We start from the raw sequence: 24,459 nt of genomic DNA, 5'->3' as shown, positions 1-24,459 counted from the left end.
TGTATGATTTTTAAGTAATTCATTTGCATTTTATTGCATGACATAAGTATTTGATCACCTACAAACCAGTAAGAATTCCGGCTCTCACAGACCTGTTAGTTTTTCTTTAAGAAGCCCTCCTGTTCTCCACTCATTACCTGTATTAACTGAACCTGTTTGAACTCGTTACCTGTATAAAAGACACCTGTCCACACACTCAATCAAACAGACTCCAACCTCTCCACAATGGCCAAGACCAGAGAGCTGTGTAAGGACATCAGGGATAAAATGGTAGACCTGCACAAGGCTGGGATGGGCTACAGGACAATAGGCAAGCAGCTTGGTGAGAAGGCAACAACTGTTGGCGCAATTATTAGAAAATGGAAGAAGTTCAAGATGACGGTCAATCACCCTCGTTCTGGAGCTCCATGCAAGATCTCACCTCGTGGGGCAACAATGATCATGAGGGTGAGGGATCAGCCCAGAACTACACGGCAGGGCCCGGTCAATGACTTGAAGAGAGCTGGGACCACAGTCTCAAAGAAAACCATTAGTAACACACTACGCCGTCATGGATTAAAATCCTGCAGCACACGCAAGGTCCCCCTGCTCAAGCCAGCGCATGTCCAGGCCCGTCTGAAATTTGCCAGTGACCATCTGGATGATCCAGAGGAGGAATGGGAGAAGGTCATGTGGTCTGATGAGACAAAAATAGAGCTTTTTGGTCTAAACTCCACTCACCGTGTTTGGAGGAAGAAGAATGATGAGTACAACCCCAAGATCACCATCCCAACCGTGAAGCATGGAGGTGGAAACATCATTCTTTGGGGATGCTTTTCTGCAAAGGGGACAGGACGACTGCACCGTATTGAGGGGTGGATGGATGGGGCCATGTATCGCGAGATCTTGGCCAACAACCTCCTTCCCTCAGTGAGAGCATTGAAGATGGGTAGTGGTTGGGTCTTCCAGCATGACAATGACCCGAAACACACAGCCAGGGCAACTAAGGAGTGGCTCCGCAAGAAGCATCTCAAGGTCCTGGAGTGGCCTAGCCAGTCTCCAGACCTGAACCCAATAGAAAATCTTTGGAGGGAGCTGAAAGTCCGTATTGCCCAGCGACAGCCCCAAAACCTGAAGGATCTGGAGAAGGTCTGTATGGAGGTGTGGGCCAAAATGCCTGCTGCAGTGTGTGCAAACCTGGTCAAGAACTACAGGAAACGTATGATCTCTGTAATTGCAAACAAAAGTTTCTGTACCAAATATTAAGTTCTGCTTTTCTGATGTATCAAATACTTATACTTAAAAATCATACTATGTGATTTTCTGGATTTTTGTTTTAGATTCCTTCTCTCGCAGTTGAAGTGTACCTATGATAAAATGTACAGACCTCTACATGCTTTGTAAGTAGGAAAACCTGAAAAATCGGCAGTGTATCAAATACTTGTTCTCCTCACTGTATATACTACCATTCAAAAGTTTGGGGACACATAGAAATGTCCTTGTTTTTAAAGAAAAGCATCTATTAAAATAACATCAAATTGAACAAAAATACAGTGTAAACATTGTTAATGTTGGAAATTACTATTGTAGCTGGAAACGGCAGATTTTTTATGCAATATCTACATACACGTACAGAGGCCCATTATCAGAAACCATCACTCCTGTGTTCCAATGGCAGTTTTGTGTTAGCTAATCCAAGAAGTTCAGCATCCCGGAGTTGCTTCTTTACTGTTGATGTTGAGGCTGGTATTATTTAATGAAGCTGCCAGTTGAGGACTGCCAAACTAGACACTCTAATGTACTTGTCCTCTTGCTCAGTTGTGCACCGGGGCCTCCCACTCCTCTTTCTATTCTGGTTAGAGCCAGTTTGCGCTGTTCTGTGAATGGTGTAGTACACAGCGTTGCACGAGATCTTCAGTTTCTTGACAATTTCTTGACAACACAGAAGTGATGGTTGCTGATAATGGGCCTCTGTAGGCCTATGTAGATATTCCATAAAAAATCTGCCGTTTCCAGCTACAATATACATTTTCTATGTCTACACTGCATTTCTGATGAATTTATGTTATTTTAATGGACAAAAAATGAGCTTTTCTTTCAAAAACAAGGACATTTCAAAGTGACCCCAAACTTTTGAACAATATTTGCAAAAAAATATATGGGGATTGGAAGTGAAGCAGACAATTACATTGATGGAAGCTACAATCTATCTGCAATATTACAGCTAATCTACCCACTGAAAAAATTACCAACACATCAACAGCTTCTCTTGAACTATTATAGCCTGTCTGTCAGATACAACACACCTTCCTAAATATGTCTTACATGCTTTTCTCTCAGTCTAAACACGTCCTAACCCCCTGAGATCCCCCTAAAGACCTCCCCTGCATGTTGCCCTCCCAGGGGAAACAATATACAGTGGGGCAAAAAAGTATTTAGTCAGCCACCAATTGTGCAAGTTCTCCCACTTAAAAAGATGAGAGAGGCCTGTAATTTTCATCATAGGTACACTTCAACTATGACAGACAAATTGAGAAAACAAAATCCAGAAAATCACATTGTAGGATTTTTAATGAATTTATTTGCACCATCATAATTGGTGGCTGACTAAATACTTTTTTGCCCCACTGTATATGGTAGTATATGGTCTGTCTGTAAGGTACATCACTTGCCCACACTGAAGTGGTTGTTCCTCTCCGCAGGTGAGAAAACCTTTAAATCAGACCTCCATTTGTCAGAGACCTTGTTAACCCATAAACCATAAACTGGGGCAAGTTAAACTGTTAAACTTTTAAACTGTTAACCAGCAAGTTAAAATGAGGGAAGGCATCCCGACTCCATGCTACCACACAGCTCTCTCGCTCTCTGTTTACTTCACACAGTTTATAAGTATTTTCAAACCATTTCCCTTCCAGGTTATTAACAACCAAGGGCTCTTTCATGGGATTACATTTTGTCTTCTAAATGCAATTAGACTATTGCGTAAAGGCCGAAAGGAGCAAGAGATGTAATGGACTTGAATCTCCTTGACAGATGTGAGAGCATTAGTTTCAATCAGTTTGCCAGCCTGGCACATCTTGAAAGTGTAGGACTGTCTTGACACTGACTGATTGTGATGTTGTTTATCTTTGGTATACCATTCTTTATCTGCACAAATCAAAGTCATTTTGTTGTGAAAGATGTAATTGCAGTGAAGTAGGAAATACTCACCAAACTCTGGCGCTCAGTGAATACGTAGGTTATTGACCAGCCATTCTCCAACTGATTATCAATCTACGTGGCAAACAAAGATACAAACATTGACATTTAAAACAGAAGCGTAGAATTGGGCAGTTATGATTCGCCAGGAGGAAAGTAGGAGTAGGCATGCAGCCGTACAGAATTCCCATCTGCCACATATAGTTCTCATTAGTTATGTGTGTGGGTCACATAAGGTAAATAAATGACCTTAGAACAATAAAATAAGTCTAACTTGGGAGGAAACCTTAACATCAATACATTCAGGCATGACTTATGACTGTTTGAGTGATTTTAATTATCTGTATCTCAACTTGATATTTAGTTTGTAGAGTCTGTTGATATTACTGCATGATTTGGTGTGGTATGAGGTGTCCTCACCAGGCAGTTGAGGTTGAGGAGGTGACCCTTGGTCACAGAGTGCCGACATGGACCAGGGACGCCACCCCACGCCAAAGGGAAGCACATGAGGAAGAGGAAGCACAGATGCCTAGCCTACAATGGACATAACATTATCATTACATTATGACCCTTGTTACTGCTGCTACTACTACTACTTCTGCTAATACTACTACTACTACTACTGCTTTTACAAACTACTACAGTACTACTACTATTACTCGATAGCACCACAACAACAACTTATATTTCCACTACTACAGTACTACTGCCCAGGGATCTACATCTCAAAGTGTTGTTGCTCACCGTGAAAGGAGAGCAAAATAAAGGAATATTGATCAATAATGTTCAATAGTGAGTTCCAAAATTATAGGCACAATGGTGCCTTTCGTCCACACTTGCTAACTTAATATCATATTAGGGGAATACAATTCTAAGTCACATGGGGATTGACACATTTTTAAAAATATGTTTTCAAATTTGATAATTTTTCGTTCATAGCACCTTATGGCCTGTCTATTTGAGAAAATGTTTGAGTTTTTGATGACAAACTTTTGAAGGCCATGTTGAGAGCTGGGAAAGAGCTAGTCAATCTGCTCCCAATTCCATACTGTTGCAGAACACTGGTTATGAACATCTGGAAAAGCTAACTGTTAACAATACATACTAGATCAAAATGTCATAATGCTTACTGCCCAAAATTGCTGATAGTACTGTTTTTTCACTTTATTACAGAACTGAGGCTCTACAGAGGGCCAGACAGAGAAACAAAGTATTTGATGTGGCAAATATAACTTTACAATATTACGGTTTACCTTGGTGTAAACAGAGGTGACCCAACACAAATAACATATACACACGTGCACAGGCATGTGCGCACACACTTCACTTGCTAGTCAATGGATTCTTATTTGCACCTTTGGTTAGTTGAGGGGTTCTTGGAGGACACTTGTTGCTGGCACGTGCGGAGAATTTAAAATGTATTTTTTACTAGTGGATTTGCCTGACAGGCTCAGCAACCAAGTCAAGGAAAGGAGGGTACCTAGTCAGTTGTTCAACTCAATGTGTTCTGCTGAAATGTGTCTTCCCATTTAACCCAACCCCTCTGAATCAGAGAGGTGTGTTTTTTTGTTGTTGCCTTAATCAACATTAACAGGGAGCAGTGGCCTTGCTCAGAACAACAGATTTTGACCTTGTCAGCTCAAGGATTCGATCCAGCAACTTTCTGGTTACTGGCCCAAAGCGCTAACCACTATGCTACCTGCTGCCCCACTGAAGTAAAGAAATGTAGCTAGTCTAAGGCTCAATCTCAATGCTTCCACTTAGCCCTCCCCATCCATGTTGCAGTATCCCGCAAGCAGGATGGATTGGGAATTGTGCCTCAATTAAACTTTGAGTGAGGTGTAGTGCCTTTTTAGTCCTCTAGCTGGCCTTCCAAATGAAGCAAATTGAGTTTGTAATCACAGGTTTTTCTATCACTGAATAAAAAATGTTTTCCTAGTTTATTATCAGTAGATACATTTTATTTATATTAAACTATATGTATTCTAGTGGTGGTATTCTGTCAGAAGATTGGAGACGTAGCTTTCATAATGTTCTTTTTGGCCACCTGTGAGAGTAGTTATCATTCCTGTGTTCTCTTTTAAAGTCATTAAAGGTTAAGATTGAACACGACCAGTTCTGCAGCCTTGTTAAAAGCTGACATACAAGTGTAGGATCTTAATTTGATCACACTTTTGTAACTGAGAAAAATTTCATTCTCCGCTGAAAATACAGACTAGCTTTGTGATTTATATAAATTCAATGAAAACCTGTACTAACATGGTTATATAAATAGTATTTCACTTTTCATGTAGCCTACTTATGTACAGCTAATAGCCTAACCACCAATCAAACAACATTATAGACTAAACGTTAAAAACCTGTGGCTACAGGATTATTTTGCTATGACAATACTGGTCAAATGAAAATCCTATATCTGTAAGTGTATGTGATTTTAAAGAACCAAGTAGCCTTCCATTGCTACAAGTCAGCATTTTGTTACAATACAATATTGATAATATTTAAATATTGATTAATAACATTGATTATATATTAATATTAACAATAACAATGATAATCATGTAAATACCAGTAACAATATATTATTTAAAAGGTTCAAAATGGAACCCTAACCCTAACTTGAAATAACAAAATACTATTGAAATGAAAATGAAAAGGTTCCCCACAGTGGCAATCGTTTTGACCCCCAAAAGGTTCCTGGGGGCTCCTTTTCTGGCTGGAGTGTACTTCAAGGTAATAGCAGTAATAGTCCTCCCCAGCAGGGATCCGGCACTGTTTCAGGGAAAACTTTGGCACATTCACATACTTTATGGAGATGGTTCTCCACATAATCATGTCCAGATGGAATATATGGGCTTATTTCCTTTCCTTTCTTTCAAGGCAAAAAACTGCATATTGTATCTAATTGATTAAGTATGTTTTGCAATGGTATAAGGTGGTATTTGGATTCCTAATAGTTTATCATAAGAGTTTGTTACTTATGGTTCCGGTGGCATTGAAATGTGTGGGTTTCTCCTTTGCAAAATAACTATGAATTAACAGACTTATTTAAAAAGAATTGTCAACATGTAACATGTTAATATGGTGTGGGACGTTCACTGTATTGCAAGAATCAATAGCAGGTCTATTTCGCTCCAGCATCAGGCATATTCTGTCTGTTCACAATTCACCTCTGGGAACATGGCAGCACTCAACACCCGACAACAGAAAGAGTTGGCCACTACTATCTGAGAGATTGTTTGTGAGGAAATTACCTCTGCCCTCGACTTGCAATTAAGACCGGTAAATTATTATCTTGCACTGCTCACTTCTAAAGTGGATACCTACTAAACTGAAGTGGAAAGTTTGGAGAGATCGGCCAATGTGAGAGAGGGGCGACAGTCACACTTTATTTGGATAGTGCAAATTCTTCATCTGTAAATGCTCTAGAGATGGTCATACCATCAACAAACTATCTGTTGATAAGCAACTGCTTGCTAAGGTTAGGTTTATAATAAGGGTTAGGATAAAGGTTAAGGTTAGGGTTAGAGCTACGGTTAGTAGATAGTTAGTTGAAATGTTACTCAGTCTGTATAGTTTGTGCCTTCAGAAAGTACTCATAACCCTTGACTTATTCCACATTTAGATTTTTTTTTTAAATAGATCGAATGCAACATTGATTGAATACATTTTTTTCCCTCTCACCCATTCCGCATAATGACAAAGTGAAAACATGTATTTTGACATTTTAGCAAATGTATTAAAATACAGAAATCTGTTGTTTGCATAAATATTCACACCCCTGAGTCAATACGCGTTAGAATCACATTTGGCAGCGATGACAGCTGTGAGTCTTTCTGGGTAAGTCTCTAAGATCTTTGCACATCTGGATTGTACAATATTTACACACATTTTATTGACTTTTTATTCTTCAAGCTCTATCAAGTTGGTTGATGATCATTGCTAGACAGCCATTTTCATGTCTTGCAATATAATTTTAAGCCTATTTAAGTCAAAACTGTAACTATGCCACTCAGGAACAAGGTTTTCTGCTAGGATTTTGTCTGTGCTTAGCTCTCTTCCATTTATTTATATTTTTTTTAATCTTAAACAACTCCCTTGTCCTTACTGATGACAAGCATACACACAACATGATGTAGCCGATACCTTGAAAATATGAAGAGTGGTACTCAGTGATGTGTTGTTGTGTTGAACGCTTTGTATTCAAGACATGTGGTTAATATCATTGCAATATTATTTGCAGTTTTACTTTAGTGCCTTATTGAAAGCAGGATGCGTATAGTCTTCCTTCTTTTCACTCTGTAATTTAGGTTAGTATTTTGGAGTAACTATAATGTTGCTGATCCATCCTCAGTTATCTCCTATCACAGCCATTAATCTTCTGTAACCATTTTAAAATCACCATTGGCCTCATGGTAAAATCCCTGAGCGGTTTCCTTCCTCTCCAGCAACTGAGTTAGGAAGGGCGCCTGTATCTTTGTAGTGAATGGGTGTATTGACCCAAAGATATACTCAATGTCAGTTTTTTTTACCCATCTACCAATAAGTGCCCTTCTTTGCAAACCATTGGAAAAACTCCCTGGTCTTTGTGTTTGAATCTGTGCTTGAAATTCACTGCTCGACTGAAGGACCTTACAGATAATTGTATATCTGGGGTATAGAAATGGGGTAGTCATTTAAAAATCACGTTAAACATTAATTGCACACAGAGAGAGACCATGCAACTTATTATGTGACTTGAGAGGGACATTTTCACTCCTGAACTTATTTAGGCTTGCCATAATAAAAGGTTTGAATTCTTACTGACTCAAGACATTTCAGCTTTTCATGTTTATTTAATTTGTAAAAATTTCGAAAATAATAATTCTACTTTGACATTATGGGGTATTGTGTGTAGATCAGTGACACAAATCTCAATTTTATTTGTATATATATATACACAGTGAACTCCAAATGTTTTGGGACATTGAGGTTAAAGTGCAGGCTGTCAGCTTTAATTTGAGAGTATTGTCATCCATATTGGGTGAACTAAATTACACCCCTTATTTACACAGTCCCCCCATTTTAAGGGACCAAAAGTATTGGGACAAATTCACTGTATGTTAGGTACTTAAAAGTATTTTGTCCCATATTCACAGCACACAAATTACTACATCACGTTTGTGACTACAACCCCACCCCCCACCCCCCGAACAATAAAACATTTAAATGATTAAACATTTGATCCTAAATAAAAGGGTTTTATCTGAAATAATATTTAAAATGTTTTGCATGATTGTAACGTGGCCCATCCCATACACTTCTTTCAAAGACCAACTCAGACATCAGGCACTGGTCACTTTCATCCCATCTTCGACATAGAAAATATAATATATAATCTACATAAACTTCATGTCATAATGTACACATTGGCTAGCACGGTGGAGGCCAAAGAACAAGTGCAGCATCCAAATGTCCCTCTACATCAGCAAATTAGCACCCTCTCGCCACTTCCTGTGCAATGTTCTTGATATGGTACATGGTGGCTGTTGTTCTAATGAAAGATTCCAACAGCACTGAAGAAATCGAGTCTGAATATAAGTATATTTAAAGAGTTGCTTATTCAAGTAACTCAACTCATGTAAACACCCTGCTTCCAATATCCCTACAATATGAGTACAGCATTTACTTGTTTAATATTTTTTATGGGGTGTGCAAAAGAGCAGAAAATTAAATAAAAATATAAAGACCATTTGTGAGCTACTTTATCAAACAGGACTTTTGTTGAAAAAAGTCCAACTAAATTCCAAGGTTTTTTTTAACTTTAAAATGAATAAATTATGTATTTTCATGAAAACATTTATAGTAATATAATCTACTTATTAAATGTTAAAGCTATTTCCTGAAAGAGGAATTCCTAGACTTGAAATTGCCTTTCTGAGAAAAATGCCTCATATCAAAAATGTTGAATAATTTTATTAGTAGCTTCCATTATTATGGAAGGAATTCTAAACTTGCCAAAAATACAAAGATAATTATTTCGACCAGATTCAGAAAAGTATGGATAACATTTTCAACACAGCATCATCCAAAATCTTCTCTTCATCCTGATTGCAAAAAATGAAGGTTCAATCCGTCAATCAAACCTTCCATTGTTGTCACGCCGGCTCCCTCTCTTCCCCCCTCGCCATCGAGGGCGCCAGGCTCCTCAGCATTGCGCACTCCTGCCATCATCATTTCGCACACCTGCCTTCCCCCCATCACGCGCATAAGTGATTATTGGATTCACCAGGACTCAATCACCTCTGTATACTTCTGGCCCTTCTTTGGACACTGTGTTAACAAACCTCCAGACAAGCTTCAATGCCATACAACTCTCCTTCCGTTGCCTCCAATTGCTCTAAAATGCAAGTAAAACTAAATGCATGCTCTTCAACCGATCGCTGCCCGCACTTGCCCGCCCGTCCAGCATCACTGCTCTGGACGGTTCTGACTTAGCTATTTGTAGTTGTCCACATATTCTAGGTGTCTGGTTAGACTGTAAACTCTCCTTCAAGACTCACATTAAGTATCTCCAATCCAAAATTAACTCTAGAATCAGCTTCCTATTTCACAACAAAACATCCTTCACTCATGCTGCCAAACATACCCTGTAAAACGGACTGTCCTAACAATCCTCGACTTTGGCGGTCATTTACAAAATAGCCTCCAACACTCTACTCAACCAATTGGATGCTGTCTTTCACAGTGCCATCATGATGTTTAGCTGAGTGGAAAATGTAGGCTTTGATGGTAATTGCTTTATTAGTTAGTGTTTGGTATGTTCTGATGGGAGGGGCTTCCCCTACAAAACGAGCCTCTCTTTCAGTTCAAGGGTGGACCATTTTGGATTGAGTTGTTGATGGGGCAGCATTGATTATAGCTGTCACATAATGTATTATTTTGGTGGCAGTATTGTTGTTTCTCTTCCGGATTCAGTACTTTTGTGGCTCCGCTATCTTTTTATTTGATAGAGGTTACTGTAGGTTTTTCAGTGTAGCCTTCTGGACTACTCTACACGACAACCTCAATACTATGAATTAACACATGAAATCATGTAGTAACCAAAAAAGTGGTAAGCCAATCAAAGTATATTTTATATTTGAGATTCTTCAAAGTAGCCATCCTTTGCCTTGATGACAGGTTTTCACAATCTTGGCATTCTCTCAACCAGCTTCATGAGGTAGTCACCTGGAATGCATTTCAATTAACAGGTGTGCCTTGTTGAAAGTTAATTTGTGGAATTTCTTTCCTTCTTAATGCATTTGATACAATCAAGGTAGGGGTGGTATAAAGAAGATAGCCCTATTTGGTATAATAAGTCCATGTTATGAAGGCCAGTCAATCTGGAAAATTTCAAGAACTTTGAAAGTTTCTTCAAGTGCAGTCGCCAAACCCATCAAGCACTATGATGAAACTGGCTCTCATGAGGACCGCCACAGGAAAGGAAGACCCAGAGTTACCTCTGCTGCAGAGGATAAGTTCATTAGAGTTACCATCCTCAGAAATCAGAAATTGAATCCCAAATAAATGCATCAGAGTTCAAGTTACAGACACATATCAACATCAACTGTTCAGAGGAGACTGCATGATACAGGCATTCATGGTTGAATTGCTGCAAAGAAATCGCTACTAAAGGACACCAGTAAGATGAAGAGACTTCCTTGGGATAAAAAAACAGAAGCAATGGACATTTGACAGGTGTAAATGAGTCCAAATTTGAGATTTTTGGTTCCAACCGCAGTGTCTTTATGAGACGCAGAATAGGTGAACGAATGATCTCTGCGTGTGTGGTTCCCACCGTGAAGCATGGAGGAAGAGGTGTGATTGTGTGGGAGTGCTTTGCTGGGACACTGTGATTTATTTAGAATTCAAGGCACACTTTATCAGCAAGGCTACCACAGCATTCTGCAACATTACACAATCCCATCTGGTTTGTGCTTATTGGGACTATAATTTTTATCAACAGGACAATGACCCAACACACCTCCAGGCTGTGTAATTTATGTATTTTTTATTTTACCTTTATTTAACTAGGCAAGTCAGTTAATAAGAACAAATTCTTATTTTCAATGACAGCCTAGGAACTTAGGGTTTTACTAAGAAGGTGAGTGATGGAGTGTTGCATCAGAAGACCTGGCCTCCACAACCACCCGACCTCAACTCAATTCAGATGGTTTGGGATGAGTTGGACTGCAGAGTGAAGGAAAAGCAGCCAACAAGTGCTCAGCATATGCTTGAACTCCTTCAAGACTGTTCGAAAAGTGTTCCAGGTGAAGCTGGTTGAGATAATGCCAAGGGTGTTCAAAGCTGTCATCAAGGTAATGGTTGGCTTGTTGGTTATACATGATTCCATGTGTTACTTCATAGTTTTGATGTCTTCATTATTATTCTACAATGTAGATCATCGTAAAATAAAGAAAAACCCTCGAATGAGTAGGTGTGTCCTAACTTTTGACTGGTGTATATATAGTAAGTGGACCCTAACATAACAATCCATTTGACTGTTTTGCATTGACAAGGCACTTGGCCCAGAACATGACTTTTGAACTTCTTCAATGTATTTCAACATGATTTAAAAAAAAATAATGAATGTTCATAGTGCATAAGCACTGAATCTATTGTATTCCACGAAATACAGTTGTCCCAAATTTGTCCCACAGTATTGCATCATTACCACCACGCTGCGCTTTTTCAAAATTGTACATATCAAGTCACACAAGAACTGGGAAGAGACGGTGAAGAACAAGGATATAACGTATAATATATTATATATCCACCTCCAAGTAAAGCAACTTGGAATGTGTCAAACGGTCATAAGTTATCTAGACTCTCCTCTATTTGGAAGGATACATCTCATTCTATTATGGTTGGAGTTTATCAAATGGAAACTGATCATATTAACAAAGTAAACCTGGTAGTGTAATCCCAAATATTAGCAAATTGTCATTAAAACATTGTCATTACCAGCACAAATAGGGTCGGTATTGACATTTTCCAGGTTATTGCCATCAGAAAATAATGACGTTTTGTATAACTTTTGTATAAAATGGGTAAACCCCTGCTCAATATTGCTTATCACATAATATTTTACTGTTTTTATAACAATCGATCATATTGTAAATACTAATTTCCACAAAGTCATTTTTAACAACATTATCCTGTCGTTATTGCCACACAGTCTTTACCACCATAATCAACAAATATTTCTGAATAAAAAAAATATGGACACATTAAATATCCCACTCCTCTCTTCATCAAGTGTAAAGCACTTGTTCGCAATAGATCAACTTAAAAATGAGTAAGCACATAACAATTTCGACATGTAATTGCATTGTTTATGGTACTGTACAAGCACAGGCAGCAAACAGACACAGGCAGCAAACAGACATATAAACAGCCAATAAGGAATTCAAATAATTATTTCTAAATGTGCAAGTGCCAAATCCTATTGACAGATAAACCAAATAATCCCAAACCACATGTTGTTTGTGATTTAGTTGTAAACTAAAATTGAAGGTTTTATGATGTAAATTCCATCTATTGTTGAATAAAATGGTCACAGTCAATACCAGGTTATGGCTCCTGATAAAATGAGGAAGATATTTATTGTGATAAAAGTATTTTTTAAGAAACATTTGATTTTAAATCACCTATATACAATGACATCTTGAGTTCTGGATAGTGGAGCAGTGTTTAGGGACACCACAACTTGTTACCTACTATGTCCTAAAACCGGGCTCCCCAACTGTGATTTTACTTGCCCCCCCCCCCCGTACGGCCCCACACGTACAACTATAAAACAACTAAAGGTGTGACTTTCTGGCGTTAAAATACACAAACTAGCAGCTCAAAGTTATTGAGTGAAGAATTTACATTTTAAAAGATACTTATGTCTTCTTAGATGTTTTGAGTGTGTTCTAGCTGCGCCACAGAAGTTGTTTCATAAACCTGTGACGTGTCCCGGGCTCATTACATGAACAAAAAAAATGCTATTTATTGTCACTCCCCTAAAATCTACTGGCTAGACATCTGGGTATCACATTACAGACTAAATACTTCACAGTAACAGTAACCACTCTGTGCATTGCCTGGGCTACTGCAGTAAATTACTCAGATGAATACAATTCAATAACTGTCTTGTCAAATTCACACACGAGTCAATGGCTTAATAAAATACAATTGTTATAGTAGGTACTTACTATTAGCAGCCCATCAGTTGTTACCGCTAACAAAAAATCTTGGAATGATACCTGTAACCCAAAATGCCCAGGTTCCAGAGTAGGGGACATACCTTGGCTTTGTGGGCTGGTTTGTGTGTGTTCATCTGGCTGACCTAGGCAAGTAGAACAGAGTAGAGTCCACTTTTAGAGTCATTGGAGCAGAGTTCCTGTCTTTGGTGAAGATGAGATTATTTCCCACTTGATGTGCATAATGATGAAGAGCAAAGAGAAGGAAAGGACAGACAATCCGAATGAGGGAATGATCAACGTCCGGATGTTGACTTACAAGAAGTCTAGTGTCCAATGGTCAACTTTGCTTAGCCATCTCTGTCTTCAATGACTGACTGAGCGAATGTGGGTGGTGGTGTGTGTGAGTGACCGCCTATCCTCACTGGTACCTCATTGAGAGGCAGAGTCTTAAAACCCCTCCTCTTTCTCTCTTTCTTTCGTTCTCCCTCCCCCACCCCCCCCCCCCTCTCTCTCTCTCTCTCTCTCTCTCTCTCTCTCTCTTTCTCTCTCTCTCTTGTTCCTCTGACTTGCTCTTTCATTTTCTGACTCACTCTTTTCCCCTCTCATTATCATCCTCACTCTCCATCTCTCACTTGAACTACTTTAAATGCCCATCAATCTCTTTCTCAATCTCTCTAGTCCTCATACATTCCTCGCGACATGGAACAATACCCCTGTTGACCACTCATGAAACCCAATGCAGTCCTATTAGATGTTTATGTTAGTCTAGCTCCTTAACACAGTATGACCTCGTATTATTTGTCTTGTAACTTGCCTATAATCTTTTCAAGACACTGTATGTGAAGCAACTTCGAGCAGCTCTGGAAACACGAAGGGTCTTTTATCATTCAACTTTTGCAGAGACAAAAAAAAAAAAACATTTCTCATGAAGTCTCACATGATCAGGGTGAATCTTCATAGCAACAGTTGACCATGGTGAACATGGTGGTGGTATGCAGGGGTGGAAATGGAAGCAAATCACTCTAGGAACCCTAGAATGTAAAATCTTTGAAATCAGTGTATTTTTACATGTCAAAATTATTTCCCTCAATGAATTCAATTTCAAATACTGAGGATCTGAAAAAGATTGGTTCATATTTAATTGCCCTTGCCCTCAGTTCAGACAATCATTTAATTCAATCAGGGGAATTAATTAAAATGTAAAGGAAATTACCTTATACCTAGAGGTCACAGAGGTCAAAGACTAGTAACACAGGGTCATATAATTATCTTATCCTTCTGCTTGTAATACCAAGAGTATGTTTTTTGTTTGTTCTAGGCTGAAACCAAAGCCTGCAATTCATGGCGACAGGAAGTAGGGGTGTTGGAGATGCTGCAGCACCTCCTGGTAAATGTTATTAAAATTGCCAAAATTATATAACTTAGACTTGATTGATGTCATATTCTACAATATGTTCGTCTGCCATCTTTTGTAAACCGGAGATTTTGGTTACATTCAAGACAATGTTCTTTTGATTGATCTCATTTGGTCGGTATCAAAGTAGCCTGTCATTTCAGTATTTTTTCTGTAGTATTAAAACATATTCTGCTAATGTCACCAGTCTGTAAAACGAAGTACTGTATAGTTGCATGAAATGCATTCATAAAAGGACACCATTTTGACCCCTTGGGCTGACCCAAATGTACGCTCTGCACATAACAGACTTTTTGAAAAGAGTTGTGAGTTAAATAACTTTCTAACCTGCAGTGACTAGGCTACTGGTATCCAATCTAGGCCTAGGCCTACCCATCATATTAGGAAATGTATTTTAATGTTTGTCTGCAAATGCAACGATAGTTGCATGTGCTTTATTTCTAAGGAGAATTCTTCAGTGCTGGTCATGTGTTTCCACCATTCGCTCCGGGAAGATGTTTTGAATAGGCGCAGGGGGTGAGCACTCCTTAACCTAACCCTTCCCAGAGCTATGGTGAAAACTCAGGACCAGAAATTATGAATACTAGCCCTAGGCTTTGGGTCAGCCAATGAATCTATACACATGTCCTAGACAAGAAAAATGGTTCCATGCCTTTTTCATTACATATTGACTTTCAACATGTCAATACATGGCCACGAAATCATGAGACGAGGGTGCTGGGGCAGAGTTTTCCCTGATCTTGTAGTTGGCCAACCTAACCAATTCCGGACCCAAGTTGTAGCATATGACATAATAAATCAGATGTAAAAAATGGCTTTATATAGGCTATGATGGGACCTGATCATTTGTCTAAAAAAGGTACTCATACAGTATGGCATCACTATTGTGTTGATTGACAAAGCAGAAACAGGGTTTTAGAATTTTTGCAAATTTATAAAGATAAAAACAGAAATACATTATTACATAAGTAATCAGACCTTTTTCTATGAGACTTGGAATTGAGCTCAGGTGCATCCTGTTTCCATTGATCATCCTTGAGATGTTTCAACAAATTGATTGGAGTCCACCTGCGGTAAATTCAATTATTGGACATGTGGAAAAGCACATACTGTACCTGTCTATATAATGTCCCACAGTTGACAGTGCATGTCAGATCAAAAACCAGGCCATGAAGTCGAAGGAATTGTCCGTAGAGCTCCGGGAAAGGATTGTGTCGAGGCACAGATCTAGGGAAGTGTACCAAAAAATGCCTGCAGCATTGAAGGTCCCCAAGAACACAGTGGCCTCCATCATTCTTAGATGGAAGACGTTTGGAACCACCACGGATCTTCCTAGAGCTGGCTGCCCGGCCAAACTGATCAATCGGGAGAGAAGGGCCTTGGTCAGGGAGGCGACCAAGAATCCAATGGTCACTCTGATAGAGCTCCAGAGTTCTTCTGTGGAGATGGGAGGATCTTCCAGAAGGACAAACATCTCAACAGCACTCCACCAATCAGACCTTTATGGTAGAGTGGACAGATGGAAGACACTCATCAATAAAAGGCACATGACAGCCCTCTTGGAGTTTGCCAAACGGCACCTAAAGACTCTCAGAACATAAGAAACAAAATTCCCTGGTTTGATGAAACAAAGATTGAACTCTTTGGACTGAATGCCAAGCGTGACATCTGCAGGAAACCTGACACCATCCCTAAGGTGAAGCATGGTGGTGGCAGCATCATGCTTTTGGGATGTTTTTCTCAGGGTGAGCAGAGCAAAGTACAAAGAGATGCAAAGAGATGCTTGATGAAAATCTGCTCCTGAGTTCTCGGTACCTCAGACTGGGATGAAGGTTCACCTTCCAACAGGACAACAACCCTAAGCCCACAGCTAAGACAATTTAGGAGTGACTTCGGGACAAGTCTATGAATGTCCTTGAGTGGCCCAGCCAGAGCTCGGACTTGAAACCGATCGAACATCTCTGGAGAGACCTGAAAATAGCTGTGCAGCGACGCTCCCCATCCAGCCTAACAGAGCTTGAGATGATCTACAGAGAAGAATGGGAGAAACTCTCCCAATACAGGTGAGCCAAGCTTGTAGCGTAATACCAAAGAAGACTTGAGGCTGTAATCACTGCCAAAGGTGCTTCAACAAAGTGCTGAGTAAAGGGTCTGAATACTTATGTAAATGTTATATTTCAAAAATGTCTAAAAATCATTTTTTGCTTTGTCATTATGAGGTATCGTGTGTAGATTGATTAGGAGGAAATAAACAATTTAATCAATTTTAGAATAAGTCTGTAATGTAACAGAATGTGAAAAAAGTCAAGGGGTCTGAATACTTCCGAATGCACTGTATATATAATAGATTAACCTCAGTTAATGCACCAGGGGGGAGAGGGAGAGACACACAGCTGCATGTGAGCCTCCACATTTTTCTGCATGTTTAAAAAAAAAGATAGATTTACAGTTCGATAAAATTTCATTTTTTGGCAAGGACATATACAGGATACTGTCCTCCACAACATAACCTTCACTTCAAATCAAAACTCCAAACCTACAACATGCTTTTGGACAAATTTACCAGGAAGGATTCCTACTACCAAAGATTCCTATTCACAAGCTATACCACTACTGCTCTGGCAAACAAATGACAGAAACCTGAAAACACCATCCGACCTGGAACTGATTGAGTAATGTTTAGTCTGAAGCTATTTTGAAACCCAAGAAGAAAAATACATTCCAGTGATATATTTTACTTTATAAGAATTGAACGCTAAGTTAAGGCTACCAAGCTTGCTAGAACAGAACAGATACAACTTCAATTAGCACTGAGGTGTGAAGTGAGAGGTGTCAAAGCTTTCGAGCCCAACAATGGCAGGAGAGTCTCACAGCCTACAGCCTACCCCACCCAAATCGAAGCTCTCTCCTGCTTTTCAGACCATCCCCTGGCATTTTCTACAAGGAATCTGACCCCAGAAAAATATAATACTCCCGTTGCCTGCTGCACTGCTGCTTGGATTCCACCTGGCGATCTGTCCACCGTCTGCCCTGGCCTGTCTCCCCCTGTGTTTGTAATGGCTGCTCAGTGAAACGACCTGTCCTGATTTGTCATAGACGCTTGCTAAAAAACTGTAATGAGAAAGCCTTCCTTCATGGTTTGGCCTCTGTAAATTGCTATAGAATCTGCTTGATCCCCTCTGTTGAAGATGATTGGTACTTATTTTTTAATATTTTCGGTGGTATTGTTAACAAACACGCTCCCATAAAGAAAATAAGAATTAAGAACAGTCTCAAATCTCTGGAAGACTGAAACAGGTTTCCCTCAAGAATGTCCCTGTATTTAGAGCCATCCATCATTCCTTCAATTCTGACCAGTTTCCCATTCCCTGACGATGAAAAACATCCCCACAGCATGATGCTGCCACCAACATGCTTTACTGTGGGGATGGTGTTCTCTTGGTGATGAGAGGTGTTGGGTTTGCGCCAGACATAGCATTTTCCTTGATGGCCAAAAAGCTACATTTTAATCTCATCTGACCAGAGTACCTCTTCCATATGAGTCTCCCACATGCCTTTTGGCAAACACCAAACATGCTTGCTTATTTTTTTCTTTAAACAATGGCTTTTTTTCTGCCCACTCTTCCGTAACGCCCAGCTCTGTGGAGTGTACTGCTTAAAGTGGTCCCATGGACGGAAACTACAATCTCCGCTGTAGAGCTTTGCAGCTCCTTCAGGGTTATCTTTGGTCTCTTTAATGCCTCTCTGATTAATGCCCTCATTGTCTGATCTGTGAGATTTGGTGGGCGGCCTTCTCTTGGCAGGTTTGTTGTGGTGCCATATTCTTTCCATTTTTTAATAATGGATTTAATGGTGCTCCGTGGGATGTTCAAAGTTTCTGATATGTTTTTATATATGTTTTTATAACTCAACCCTGATCTGCACTTCTCCACAACTTTGTCCCTGGCCTGTTTGGAGAACTCCTTGGTCTTTATGGTGCCCTTTGCTTAGTGGTGTTGCAGAATCTGGGGACTTTCAGAACAAGTGTATATATACTGAGATCATGTGACACTTAGATTGCACAGAGGTGGACTTTATTTAACTAATTTATTTCGCAAGGCACAACACCCGTTCTGACAGTCACATTCTGTAAATGTCCCCAAAGCACACATATCCCTGTGTCGCTCCTCTTTTCAGTTCGCTGCAGCAAGCGACTGGAACGAGCTGCAACAAACACTCAAACTGGAATGTTTTATCTCCATCCCTTCATTCAAAGACTCAATCATAGACACTCTTACTGACAATTGTGGCTGCTTCGCGTGATGTATTGTTCTTGCCCTTTGTGCTCTTGTCTGTGCCCAATAATGTTTCTACCATGTTTCGCGCTGCTGCCATGGTGTGCTGCTGCCATGTTGTGTTGCTACCATGTTGTTGTCATGTTGTGTTGTGTTGCTAATATGCTGTGTTGTCATGTGTTGCTGCCATTGTATGCTGTTGTCTTATGTCTCTCTTTATTTTGTGTTGCGGTGTCTCTCTTGTCGTGATGTGTGTTTTGTCCTATATTTATATATATATTTTTTATCCCCTGTCCCCTCAGGAGGCCTTTTGCCCTTTGGTAGGCCATCATTGTAAATAATAATTTGTTCTTAAATGACTTGCCTTGTTAAATAAAGGTTACATATATAATTTTTTAAATATACAGGTGAATGATTAGGGCAATTACATGAACCTGTAATTAGAAAACTAGCTCCCGGTGAGCTCACTTCAATTACCACCAAAATGGTTAGAACCCTCCAGAAAGAAAATTGAGTGTTATTTTAAACGAACAATACTTATAGTATTGTAGGCGATCCAACAAAATTAATATAGAAAAGTAGTTATAGATCTTTAATTCTCATTGAAAGCAAGTCTGATAAGGGGAAGAGCCGTTCCATGTACACTATTTCTATGTTTTCCGTCCTAAAGTTTCAGTTTTTGACTCATTTCACATCAGCATCAAACAGCTAAAAAGTATATAATTTTTTTATTATTCAAAATATATTTCCCAGCGGTTTAGATGGTACAATGATGTGTTTTGTCACATAAACTGAAATGAGGCAGACATTGTAGAGTTTCAGCAACCATGCAATGGCAGTGCTATATCTGCATATTGTGCCTTTAATTTACATTTCAGTCTTGTCATATTGTAGATCTGTATTCATTCAGAAAATCCCTGAAAACAACTAAATGTTTAAGGGACCGTATCTTTAATTACTTCCGATATTGGAGATGTTGGTTCTGTGTGTCGGGTGGTTGGGGCACCAACTTCCTCCTCCTGAATCCTCCTCACGATGGCTGCAGAAGCTGGGGTCCTTGGGATATGTTGCCTCATAGACTACCCACCCCAACTCACGCCCTGACCAAACTAATACACAGACATAACAAAGGAACTAAGGTCAGAACGTGACAATACCCTGATAAAATATAATGATGTATGAAGATTGACAACTTCATATAATTACATTACAGTACATTTGTTCTTATAGTTGTTAGTAGTAATATCTCCATCAACATTAGCAGAATATTTTTTTGCTGAAGTATATTCAGGGAACGTTATTGAAACCATCATGTCACAATGTCACACTATAACTTTGTGACCATTGTAGGCATATTCCCTGCTTGTTGTTATGGGTGTTTTAAACCACATATCCATCAACATCAACAGAACGTTCCTGTCATGTTTCCTCAGAACCACTTCCATTGGTCCCACATTTTGTTGTGGCAGTATGTTTTAAGAACATTAACAGAACATTGTGTTACTACATTCCCTGGCAACCTAATGAGAACCTTAGGAGAATGTTCTGTGGTAGTTTTTACAAATGCTGTGAACAACATTTTTGTTAACTTTATTTCATTTCTTAGAAAAAAAATATGGTCATCAAAAAAACAACATTTGTGGGACGTTATCATCCTATTGTTAGCTCAAACCATAACTATAACTCAATGGGAATGTTAGATCATGTTCTGGGAATGTTCCCGGTTTGCTGGGCTGTTTGTTTTTATCAATACACATCATTGGTTGTTAGGCCTATACAGGATATTAATTTGACCACCCTGTTGCAGGAGAAATGTTCCTGCATCGCAGGAAATGAAAACGTGTATTCTATTCAGGGTTTAAAAATGCTTCTAAAGTTCAGAATTTCCACTTTAACATTTCTGACTTGATTTGCCCTAATAAACATGTATCAACACATACAAAATGGCCATGAATTATAATCCACATAGCAATTCACATTTCATGTTGCTGTAGGATTATTTTCCTGCTGTGAGAAATTGGTCAAATTAAGATCCTGTACCTGGGTAGCTGTCTCGGATGACATATCCATTCATGTAAGTGGAACGTTCCAGTAATGTTTTCTCAGAACCAATTTAATTGAATCCAGACATGATCTCTGAAGAATGTATAGGGAACTAATGGAATAATCATGTCATAACATCACAATATAACTTCAGGAGAGCTTTGTGGGAATTTTCCCTGTGTTGTTATGGGTGTTTTTAATTACATCTCCATCAGCACTAATAGAACATTCCCATAATGATTTCTGAGAACCATTTATATTGCTATTACATTTTGTTGCCGCTGTATGCTCTAAAAACATGACTGGTACATTGCATTATTACATTACCAGGAAACCTAATGAGAAATTGAGTGGTTGAAAAATTCTGAACAAATTTTATTTTATTTTAATATTTTTGGGCTGTTGTCATCCTAATGTTAGAATAAACTCTAACTAGAACTTAATGGGAATATTGGTAATGTTCTGGGAATGTTCCCATTTTGCTGTGTTAGTACTTCAAGGAAAAAAAAATAAGAATGATGGGCAATTTTTATTTTACCTTTATTTAACTCGGCAGGCAAGTCAGTTAAGAACAAATTCTTATTTTCAATGACAGCCTAGGAACTGCCTTGTTCAGGGGCAGAATGACAAATTTGAACTTGCAACCTAGCCCAATGCTCTAACCACTAGGCTACCCTGCCGCCCAAATGGAAAGGGGGGAAAAAGGGAATGGTGGAAAGAAGTTAGACTGACAAATATGCACCCAGGCCACACAGCATGGAGCTACTCACCACTTAGTCAGTAGAGTCAGAGAGTATGTCAGTGGTCAAAGTCTCAACGACACATCTTCAACCAGAAATACATTCTTACTTTGGGAAAGAGCTTAGATCTCATGGATTGCCCAGGAGTAGGGAACGGGGGATTCATCAAAGAATGTACTGATTGAGAAATGTTCCAGTGTTTTCGCAGTTCGGATACTCCTCAGCTTTCCAGCACTCACTTCTCTCACTCTCTCAGCAGGGAGGAGGTCATAGGGTCATAGAGATTTCTATTTCTAAATAACACAAAAACTATTTGAAGGAGTGGGATGTACAAATTCCTTTAAAACATAGTGAACTGCAGGGGAAAGTACACTAACCATATTAACATGTGAAAAATGTTGGTCAGGATACTGCACTTGCATTTGTGTCTGAAGAAATTTCTCTGAACATACCATGAAATGTTTCAAAAAGACTGCAACAACCAGAGTTATATTTATAATACTTGTTTCAATGTGTCACTTATGGACAGTGCTTTTTGTAATTTGTAAATAGGGAGGTGACGGAATATGTGAAAGAAAATAAGTATAAAACAAAACAGTACCGATAATGAACTGGTAAAAACAGTGTGAAGGTGAGGTTGGAAGCCCGAAGGGGCCAATATGAAAATCACACCACAAATATAAGTAAAAAGGTTTGTTCAATTAGTTGAAGTATATTAATTATAATTGTACACAATATACTCAGTAAACAAGAAAAAACATGTTTGATTATGTGTGCATGCGCATGTGAGCTTGAGAGTTAGGCAATATGGAGGGGATTATTAGGTAGTTTGGTTCAATTAGAAATAAACTGTATCACTATTGTTCCACCTCATTTTGTCCTCATGCAGGTTCCTGTGTGTGTTTGCCAAAGTGTTCTACATCTGTGTAAAATAGCATTGTAATTTAAAGACAATTTGTTTTATTCTGTGCATGCTTTATTTTGTGAAAGTAATTAACATTACATAAACATTTACAGCTGCTTGTCTGAGTGGTCTCTCAGATTAACACAAAAAAGGAATGTCATATTTACTCAGGTCAGATGCACAAAATAATACTGCCATATTAACAGAATGTTTACATGTGAGATGGTTTACATGTTCACCGTCAGTAAAGACATTGGGTGTTTCTCAAAATGCATACTACCGTGCAACGAGCATGCAGATTGGAGCATGGGAGGGTCAGAGTATGAGTCCAAATCAAGGTATGGGATACTGATCACGGAGTGCATTTTCTTGAAATCAATAAGGGGCCAATATTTGAGCTGAAACAAGAGAAAATGCACTCCTACTTCGGAATGAAATGTTGCCTATTCACATCTCATATGTATGTTGCTTGACTACAACATCCAATTTTTTTTATTTATTTATTTAACCTTTATTTAACCAGGTAGGCTAGTTGAGAACAAGTTATCATTTACAACTGCGACCTGGCCAAGATAAACGAAAGCATTGCGACAAACAACGACACAGAGTTGCACATGGAATAAACAAACGTACAGTCAATAACACAATAGGAAAAAATAGTCTATATACAATGTGTGCAAATGGCGTGAGGAGGTAGGCAAAAAATAGGCCATAGTTAAGAAATAATTTAAATTTAGCAGATTAACACTGACATTCGGCCCCCTTGAACTTTGCGACCTTTTGCCACATTTCAGGCTTCAAACATAAAGATATAAAACTGTATTTTTTGTGAAGAATCAACAACAAGTGGGACACAATCATGAAGTGGAACGACATTTATTGGATATTTCAAACTTTTTTAACAAATCAAAAACTGAAAAATTGGGCGTGCAAAATTATTCAGCCCCTTTACTTTCAGTGCAGCAAACTCTCTCCAGAAGTTCAGTGAGGATCTCTGAATGATCCAATGTTGACCTAAATGACTAATGATGATAAATACAATCCACCTGTGTGTAATCAAGTCTCCGTATAAATGCACCTGCACTGTGATAGTCTCAGAGGTCCGTTAAAAGCGCAGAGAGCATCATGAAGAACAAGGAACACACCAGGCAGGTCCGGGATACTGTTGTGAAGAAGTTTAAAGCCGGATTTGGATACAAAAAGATTTCCCAAGCTTTAAACATCCCAAGGAGCACTGTGCAAGCGATAATATTGAAATGGAAGGAGTATCAGACCACTGCAAATCTACCAAGACCTGGCCGTCCCTCTAAACTTTCAGCTCATACAAGGAGAAGACTGATCAGAGATGCAGCCAAGAGGCCCATGATCACTCTGGATGAACTGCAGAGATCTACAGCTGAGGTGGGAGACTCTGTCCATAGGACAACAATCAGTCGCATATTGCACAAATCTGGCTTTTATGGAAGAGTGGCAAGAAGAAAGCCATTTCTTAAAGATATCCATAAAAAGTGTTGTTTAAAGTTTGCCACAAGCCACCTGGGAGACACACCAAACATGTGGAAGAAGGTGCTCTGGTCAGATGAAACCAAAATTGAATTTTTTGCAACAATGCAAAACGTTATGTTTGGCGTAAAAGCAACACAGCTGAACACACCATCCCCACTGTCAAACATGGTGGTGGCAGCATCATGGTTTG

The 24,459-nt window shown here is 39.1% G+C and overlaps 1 protein-coding gene across 3 annotated transcripts in view; it reads right to left on the bottom strand.

Moving 5' to 3' along the window:
- The window catches only part of LOC139370865 (uncharacterized), a 42,308-nt gene extending 28,500 nt beyond the window's left edge, over nucleotides 1-13,808 (bottom strand). Inside the window, exons 1-3 of one of the 3 annotated variants that reach the window (XM_071110688.1) lie at nucleotides 13,490-13,808; nucleotides 3,598-3,711; nucleotides 3,190-3,252 (exon numbers count right to left, since the gene is read on the bottom strand). In XM_071110688.1, the coding sequence (XP_070966789.1) occupies nucleotides 3,190-3,252; nucleotides 3,598-3,711; nucleotides 13,490-13,522 (210 nt within the window). In that variant the 5' untranslated portion in view covers nucleotides 13,523-13,808. Of the gene's footprint in view, nucleotides 1-3,189; nucleotides 3,253-3,597; nucleotides 3,712-13,397 lie in introns of all 3 variants that reach the window. The other 2 variants (XM_071110686.1, XM_071110689.1) reach the window with 2 other exon arrangements.
- Between the last annotated feature and the right edge of the window lie 10,651 nt (nucleotides 13,809-24,459).

Source organism: Oncorhynchus clarkii, chromosome 17 (assembly GCF_045791955.1).
Source record: "Oncorhynchus clarkii lewisi isolate Uvic-CL-2024 chromosome 17, UVic_Ocla_1.0, whole genome shotgun sequence".
NCBI classification, from domain to species: domain Eukaryota; kingdom Metazoa; phylum Chordata; class Actinopteri; order Salmoniformes; family Salmonidae; genus Oncorhynchus; species Oncorhynchus clarkii.
The sequence above is the reverse complement of the archived record's forward strand: the minus strand, read 5'-3'. Positions and strand labels throughout refer to the sequence as shown.